Source organism: Numenius arquata, unplaced genomic scaffold, assembly GCF_964106895.1.
Source record: "Numenius arquata unplaced genomic scaffold, bNumArq3.hap1.1 HAP1_SCAFFOLD_1839, whole genome shotgun sequence".
Lineage (NCBI taxonomy): Eukaryota > Metazoa > Chordata > Aves > Charadriiformes > Scolopacidae > Numenius > Numenius arquata.
This window is the reverse complement of record NW_027415009.1, coordinates 1-8,692: the sequence shown is the minus strand read 5'-3', so window position 1 is coordinate 8,692 and position 8,692 is coordinate 1. Positions and strand designations below refer to the sequence as shown.

At 61.0% G+C, this 8,692-nt stretch overlaps 1 protein-coding gene across 1 annotated transcript; it reads right to left on the bottom strand.

Moving 5' to 3' along the window:
- Positions 1 to 6,823: 6,823 nt before the first annotated feature.
- LOC141478338 (calmodulin-1-like) lies at positions 6,824 to 8,327 on the bottom strand. The gene is made up of 5 exons (XM_074167424.1): positions 8,282 to 8,327; positions 7,778 to 7,921; positions 7,563 to 7,669; positions 7,353 to 7,488; positions 6,824 to 6,852 (listed from the first exon to the last, which is right to left on the bottom strand). The coding sequence occupies exons 1-5, from the start codon at positions 8,325 to 8,327 to the stop codon at positions 6,824 to 6,826; spliced, it is 462 nt and encodes a 153-aa protein (XP_074023525.1).
- Between the last annotated feature and the right edge of the window lie 365 nt (positions 8,328 to 8,692).

Genomic DNA, 8,692 nt, shown 5'->3' with positions numbered 1-8,692 from the left:
GGCGGAAGAAGGAGAGTTGTTTTGCTGGGAAATAGGGACCGGTTTTGGCCCAACTCATCACGTTTTCCCACTTTTGAAGCGTTTTTGGCGCCGTATCTGTTCCCAACTTGCCTTCCTCCCCCTCCTCTTCCTCCCCCTTTCAGCCGCATCAGCATCGGTGGCCAATTCCAAGCGGAGCTCCCCACCCTGCGGGGCCGATCCTGCTTGGAAGAGGAGGAAGAAGGAGCCTCCCTCCTCTGGAAACCCTGGGAGTTTCCAGACAAACATCCAAACATCAAGACCAACCCCAAGACTCAGGAGAAGGATTTATCTTCAGGCTTTTCTTCTGGGAAACGGGACAATTCCACCTTTCCCCAGCAGCTTTTTGGGGCGTTTGGGTTCTCTCCCATCTTTTCCTTGCCCCGTAGCGTTAGAGGGAAGCAGATGGCTGGGTTTTGAGGAGGAAAGTGGATAAATCAGAAGCGATGGTGCTCTCGGGAGCGTCTTCCATGAGAAATAGGGGGGTTTTGCCATCCCACCTCATCTGCAGCCACGTCTGGAGTTTATCTCTGGAGATCCCGCTCCATTCTCCATCCATCTCCCCTCCTTTTCTCCTTTTGTGAGGAAAACCTGGTTTTTTGGTGGTCTGTCTTTTCTTTTGCCCCGCTCTTCCTGTTTGTGGGATAATTAAGCAATTAAAAGTCGCTCCGCTGGTGCTGGCAGCAGAATCGGGGCGGTTCAAGGTGTTTTGGGCATTTCTGTGATGGAGGCAGAGTCACCCTCGGCCTTTTGTCAGGTTTCAAGCACCCGGTTGGGCTTATTTTGAATTTTCATTGTGTTTATTTTAGTGGTGGGTGTTGATTTGGCTCAATTAATGCCGCGTTTGGGAGGGAAAAGGGAGGGTTTGGTGAGTTGAAGGGAGGAAATGGAAAGAAGGGGCTTTGTCTCCACCGATGGCATAAAAAGGCAGAACCTGGGGAGAAGGGACAGGGTCTGTGCGCTGCTCCTCTTTCCTCCTCCAGGGTCCCCCGTCCTGCAGAGAGCGTGGGCTTCCCCCCGCTGCCGCCCGTGATTGCCAGGGGAACGTCCCAGCCCCTCCTGAGCCCCTCGCATCTGCCCAAAGTGGCCAGGGAGAGGGCAAGGGGCCACCAGGTGTCACCAAGGGGGGCTCTGCCTGCCCCACGATGTCACCCAGGGGGCTCTGACTGCCCCACGATGTCACAAAGGGGGCTCTGACTGCCCCACGATGTCACAAAGGGGGGTGTGCATCCTGCTGCCCTATAAAAGGGGGCGCAGGCCCTGTGGGATCAGGCAGTGGGCGCTGGGCACCGCAGTCTGGCATCGTCTGGGCAGACTGCAGCCTCGGCCTCTGCCACCCCAGCAGTCTTGGGGATCCCGTCACTGGGGACCCAGGAGGACACTGGGGATCTGCATTGCGGTCCTGTGCTGGTGACTCGGAGCGTCGCGGTCACACCGGAGCCGGTGCTTGGAGTGCTCTGACGTACCCCTGGGGCTCACCCAGCCCCACTCCTGACTCTTGTGGTGGGGACTCGGCGGGGTCTCTAACACACTGAAGATGAAGCGGCTCTGGGTAGGTGACTGCTGCACCCACCGCTCTGCCCCGCGGTGTGGGGTGCTGTGGGGGCTTTGGGGGCTGCAGCGTGGGGCCGGGAGCTGCTCCCGCCTCACCCAGCTCCTGGGGGTCTTTGCAGAGATGCTGTAAGAAGTCAAAGAGAGAAACAAGGGAGGCAAGAGCTCAGTCGGAGGAGCAGAGCGGTGAGTGACCCCGGCACCGAGTGCCCTGCAAACGGCTGACACCCCAGGGAGCCCTGAGCCGGGGCTGTGCCGGGGGCTGCCGGCCGCTCACTCCGTCTCCTCCTTCCGCAGCATCTCAGGTGGCGGAAGATAAAGGAGGAAAGCGGAAGCTGACACTGGAGAAGCGGTGAGTGTGGGGGAGAGCCCCAGCTCCTGCCCCAGACCCTCACCCCGTGCCCTGCCCCTGCCTGCGCTGGGCAGCCCTGCCCGCCGGCCAAGGAGGGGGTGCTGCCCGCGGGTCCCGCCGCAGGGGCCGGGCTGCAGCGGGGTCTCTTCTCTCTCCTCTACAGAGCCAGTGTGGAGGTGTCGAGGAGGAATCGCCTGTCCCCGCAGGGCTCTGTGTCGTCCCTGCCATCGATTCATCAATCAACTCATGATGGCTCCCTGCACCACCTGCCCCCCGCACAGCGCACTGCCTCCCTGCCCTCCCTCCCAACAATTTATCAGTTAAACTGGGATGGGTCCATGCACCCAGTGCCCATCCCAGACTCTGACGTCTCCCTGCCATCTTTATCCCATTTCAGCATCGATGGCCCTCTTTTCTTCCAAGCCCCGATAGACTCCCAGCCCCCCCAGGGCAACAGAGATAGCCTCTGCCCCCTCTGCGCCCTGGCCAACGAGGAGCTCCGGAAGAACCCAGGGGTTCCCATCTCCTCCTCTTCCGAGAGCTCCCTCGACTCCTTCTCAGAGCCCCAGCCCAGGGCGGCAGCGGAGCCCACGGGCCGGGAGCGTGGCCGGGGGGCCCCGGGGTGCCTGCGGTGGCTCTGCGCCCGGCTGGGGGGCTGCCTCATGGGCTGATGGAGACGCCGCTGCTGGACCCCCAAGTTCCACCAGCCCTGCAAGTGGCCGAGGGGTGTGGGTCCGGGAACCGCCCTGGGTGTCGCCCATCTGAAATAAAGGTTTTTGTCTGTTCCTGCTGCTGTGGTTCATGCTCCCATCCCCCGGCCACGGGATGCCAGTTCCTCAGCTGCCCTCTCCATCCCTCTCTGCTGCCTTCAGGTGGCTTCAGGTGCCCGAGACACCTGGGCTTGGGAGGGAGGGATGGAGGGAGAAGGCGGCATCATCACATCCATCATCACATCACGCTCACATCCTCCAGCCAGAGGTCAGGGTCTCTCCTGAGCACGTCCAGCCCCAGTCTTGCCGCCCCCTCCTTGTCAAAGGGGGGAGCCTCTCATCACCTCGGTGGCAGCGACGCCTGGTCCTCTCAGAAGCTTGGAGGTACTTTGCAGCCTTCCAGGGGAGGAAAGAAGGGAGAGGAGGCGTCACAGCCAGTGCCCTGATGGCAGGGATGCCAGCAGCCCTGGGGGAGAGATGCCCGGCGGTGCTGGTGGCAGCGCCCGCAGGACAGCGGGCAGCAGGGTCTGTGGTCACCGCATGGCGGAGGATGAGGGGAGAGGGCTCCCAGGGCGAGGGAGGAAGGTTGGGCTCATGGCCACAGCGTGCTGGCCCTACCGAGCACCAGGGCTCTGACTGCATTTAGGAGCCCAAGCTGGCCCGCCCTGTGCTTTGAGGAGGATGGTGGCAGGGAAAATCTGGGTGGCAGGGAATCGTCTGGGTGGGAAGGGACCTTTAAGATCATCTAGTCCAACCCTCAACCCAACTCCTCTAAAAACCCATCACTAAACCATGTCCCCCAGCACCATGTCAACCCGGCTTTTGAAAACCTCCAGGGATGGTGCCTCAACCCCTTCCCTGGGCAGCCCATTCCAAGGCTTAAGAACCCTTTCCGTGTCAAAATTCTTCCTAATCTCCAATCTGAACCTCCCCTGGCGCAACTTGAGGCCGTTTCCTCTTGTCCCATCGCCTGTTCCTGGGGAGAAGAGACCCACCCCCCCCCGGCTACACCCTCCTTTCAGGGGGTTGTAGAGAGCGAGAAGGTCTCCCCGCAGCCTCCTTTTCTCCAGGCTGAACACACCCCGCTCCCTCAGCCTCTCCTCACAAGTTCTCCAGACCCTTCTTCTTGTGCTCCAGACCCCTCCCCAGCTCCGTTGCCCTTCTCTGGACCCGCTCCAGCCTCTCAATGTCTTTTTTGTGCTGAGGGGCCCAAAACTGGACACAGCACTTGAGTCGGGGCCTCATCAGTGCCCATTACAGGGGAACCATCACCTCCCGAGTCCTACTCACAAGCCAGGATGCTGGTGGCCGCCTTGGCCACCTGGGCACACTGCTGGCTCGTGTTCAGCCCACAGTCGACCAACCCCCCCAGGTCCTTTTCTGCCCGGCACCTCCAGCCACTCTTCCCCAAGCCTGGAGCCTCCATGGAGCTGGTGTGACCCAAGGGCAGGTCCCGGCACTTGGCCTTGGTGAACCTCATCCCATTGACCTCATCCCATCCAGCCAGCCTGGCCAGATCCCTCTGCAAAGCCTTTCTACCCTCCAGCAGCTCGACACTCCCACCCAACGTGGTGTCATCTGTGAAATCACTGAGGGGACACTCCATCCCCTCGTCCGGATCACTGATAAAGATGTTAAAGAGAACCGGCCCCAACACCAAGCCCTGGGGGACACCACTCGTGACCAGCCACCTATTGGACTTAACTCCATTCACCACTCTCTCTGGGCCTGGCCTCCAACCAGTTTTTAACCCAGCCTTTTGTAGGAGCTTGTGGGAAAGGCAACTCCCAACCCTTCATCCCTTGTGGGAAAGAAGGAATTCGGCCAATTTCAAAGGGCAATAAAGTTGGAGAAATGGGGAAAAGAAGGAGAAATGGGGAAAAGATGTTAAAAAAAAAAAAAATCCTTCTGTGGATGAAGAGAAAGCAATGGTGTCACCGAGGGTACCCCCAAAAGAAGTAAGTCTGCCCTGGCTTGGCTGCCTTGAGGGCTGAACCTTCAGGGATTGAACCTTCAGGGATTGAACCTTCAGGGGTTGAACCTTCAGGGGCTGAACCTTGGGAAAGGGCTGAACCTCAGGTGGCTGAAGGGCAAAGGTGGCCATCAAGAGCATCATTCCCTCCCGAGTCCCAGGACTGATCCCAGGCTGACCAGCAGTTTCCTGCATGGGGCGGGGGGGCGAAGACAATCTCACACCCCAGCAGATCCCAGAACACGCATCCTCAACACGGCCAGCCCCCATTTCACTGCTTTTCCTCCCCAAAGCGTGACCTGTTTCCATTCCACCTGGAGCACCGCAGCCACGTCTTGGCTCCGGGCAAGGTGGGAGTGGGACCACGTTCAGCCACACCACAGCCGTTAGGAACAAATGATTGGGTCTGAGTGGGATGAGGGTTTTTTGGGTGGGATTAAGGTCTAAAAGAGCCGATGTCCCCAGACGCCCGGGTCTGCTACAGACCTACCCTCGGACATGGTGGTCCTCTGTGGATCCCTCCAAACGCCAGGTAGGACCCTGAAGGAGCAGAAGAGGATCCAGCTGTTGAGGCAGTGGCTTCGTAGAGGACGCCAGTGTTCACATGGGATCAGCAGAAGAGCACCCATGGGTGGGGCTGCCCCACCCCCACAGGAGCTCTGCCCTCCAGCATTGGCTTTGGGGAGGACCCCGGGACACCCCCACACCTCCCAGCAATCCCCCCCACACACACCCCAACAGCCCGTCCCAAAACATCGAGGGGTCACAGCTAGTGCACCCCAACTACACCTGACTGCACCCCAAACACACCCCTACTACGCCCCAACACCCCAGCTGCACCCCGAGTACATTACTGTCCCCCAACTACACCCGTACATCCCAACTACACCTGACTGCACCCCAAACACACCACTGTCCCCCAGCTACACCCGTACACCCCAACTATAACCAACTACACCCCAAACATACCCCTATCCCTAATTACACCCCAACTGCACCCCAAACACTCCCCCATCCCCAACTACACTCGTACACCCCAACTACACCCCAAACACCCCCCCATCCCCAACTACTCGTACACCCCAACTACACCCCAAACAACCCCCCATCCCCAACTACACTCGTACACCCCAACTGTACCCCAAACACCCCCCCATCCCCAACTACTCGTACACCCCAACTGTACCCCAAACACCCCCCATCCCCAACTACACTCGTACACCCCAACTACACCCCAAACACCCCCCCATCCCCAACTACACTCGTACACCCCAACTATAACCAACTACACCCCAAACATACCCCTATCCCCAGTTACACCCCAACTGCACCCCAAACAGCCCCCCATCCCCAACTACACTTGTACACCCCAACTACACCCAAAACACCCCCCCATCCCCAACTACACTCGTACACCCCAACTACACCCAAAACACCCCCCCATCCCCAACTACACCTCAGCTACACCCATATACCCCCAACTGCACCCCGAGAAAACTTGACTGCTCCCCAAACACCTCCCTATCCCCAACTGCACCCAACTACACTGCGACAAGAACAAACACCCCCAAACCTGCACAACCACACACCACTGCACTGCCTCAGCACCCCCACCGGGGGTGCCCTGTGAGGGGGGGGGGCCCTCATTAGGGCCCCTCGTTACCGCACCTCATTAAGGCCACAGGAACTGCAAAACCAGTGTTTTATTTCACAGCTTTGGCTGTCCACAACAGCACCCAGATGGGGGTGGGGGGGCTTCCAGCACCCCACCTCCCCCCCAAAAATACCCAAAAAACCCCCCAGGGCCTGGTCCCACCCCCCCAAGGCCCAAAATCCCTGAAAACCACGGCCTGGGTCATTCCCTCCCCCCTTCCTCAGGGATCCCCAACCCTCCTCAGACCCCAAATCCCACTGAAATGCCCCCAGATGCTCTCCTGGGGTAAGGGGGGGGTCTGCTGTGTCCTGGGGAGGGGGACCCTGGACCTGCCCCAGACCCCCCCAAACTGCGGAAATGGGGTCCCCCCATACCCCTCCCGCCAACGACCCTATGGAGGATTTGGGGACCCTCTGTCCTGGTGGGGTTTCCTTCCCCCAGAGCCCCACGGGTGCCCCCATCTGGTGGGTCTGGGGTGCGGGGGGGACCAGAGGACCTCTTGGTGTCAGGGACAGGCAGTGGCAGCCGGGGGGGGTCCCGGTGGGTCCTGGTGGCCTCGTACCCCCTCACTTCGCTGTCATCATCTGCACAAACTCTGCCAGGAGAGAGGGAGGGTCAGTGGGGAAAGGGACACGATGAGGATGGGGACACGATGGGGGGGACACAGCACGGATGGGGACATGACAAGGACAGGGGACACACAAGGGACAAGGGACGCAGCAGGGATGGGAACAGGGGACACTGTAGGGTTGGAGAACATGGAGGACGGATAGAGCCTGTGGAGATGGAGGACATGGAGGGGACAGGGGACACTGTGGGGTCCCCAGAAAGAGGTGATACGGTGGGGTCTGGCCTCTTAGAGATGGAGGAACGTGGGATCCCACATTCCTGTCCCTCCTGCGACCCTGTCCCCAAAGCGAGGCTCTTGCCAGGGGCGACAGGGGACACTGCGATGTCCCAGGGCAGTGGTGACGGGGAACGCAGAGTGGCACCAGGGGACGGAAAGCCCCACGGGTGGTTGCCAGCAGGGACCTGTCGGTGACAGAGGAGACACTGGGTGACAGCGGGGATGCCTAGGGTGACAATGACACTCACCCTCGTAGTTGACCTGCCCGTCGCCGTCGATGTCGGCCTCTCGGATCATCTCATCCACCTCCTCATCCGTCAGCTTCTCCCCCAGGTTGGTCATCACGTGCCGCAGCTCCGCTGCGCTGATGTACCCATTCCCGTCCTGGGGTTGGGGACACAGCAATGACACCACAGCAAGAGCCCATCCCCTTGTCCCCATCCCTGTCCCCGACCCACCTTGTCAAAGACACGGAAAGCCTCGCGGATTTCCTCCTCGCTGTCTGTGTCCTTCATCTTCCTCGCCATCATGGTGAGGAACTCGGGGAAGTCAATGGTGCCGTTGCCTGGGGTGGGGACAGAAATGGTGGAAGAGTGAGCAAGGGACAGGGGGACAAGGGGACGGGGGGGGGGGACGGGGGGGGGGGACGGGGGGGGAAACGGGTGGGGCTCACCGTCAGCGTCCACCTCGTTGATCATGTCCTGCAGCTCAGCCTCGGTGGGGTTCTGGCCCAGGGAGCGCATGACGGTGCCCAGCTCCTTGGTGGTGATGGTGCCGTCCCCGTCCTTGTCGAAGAGCGAGAACGCCTCCTTGAACTCTGGGGACCGTGACCACGGGGACAGGGTCACGTGCTGCCACCAGCAGGGGCCAGGGACAGCCAGGGGGTCCGCAGGTGGCCACAAATGGGCACCCGTGTCACCCTGACAGCCAGGGCCCTCCCGCGTGCCCTGGTGCCATCCCAGCACCCCAGTGTCCCCTCCTGGGTGTTCTCCTGTCACCCCAGCACCCTAATGTCCCTTCCTGGGTGTCCCACTGTCACCCTAGCACCCCGTTGTCCCCAGTCCAACCCTCCCCAGCATCCCCCAACTCCCTAGTGCCCCCCACAAGTATTGTGTGTCGTCCCCCCCCAACAGGGTCCCCTCTGGTGTCCCCGCTACCAACCCCCGTGTTCACCCACCTGCGATCTGCTCCTCGCTAAGCTGGTCAGCCTGGGGGAGGGACATGGGTGAGGGGGCACCCATGGGACCCTCCAGCACCCACCACCCCAACATTCACTGGCACCCGAGCCCACCGATACCCCCCAACCCCCCCCCCCCAGCTCCTGACACCCACGGCCCCCCCAAACTCCTCACGACACCCACAGCTTCCCCAAACCCCCCCAGCACCCACAGACCCCCCCAACCCCCCAGACCCCCCTCAAACCCAAAGTCTCCCCAGCACCCACAGGCCCCCCCTCAGCCCCCCAGCACTTCCCCAGCACCCACAGACCCCCCTCAGCCCCCCATACCCCCCTCAAACTCACCCAAAGTCCCCCCAGCACCCACGGACACCCCCCCCAACCCCCAACACTTCCCCAGCACCCACAGAC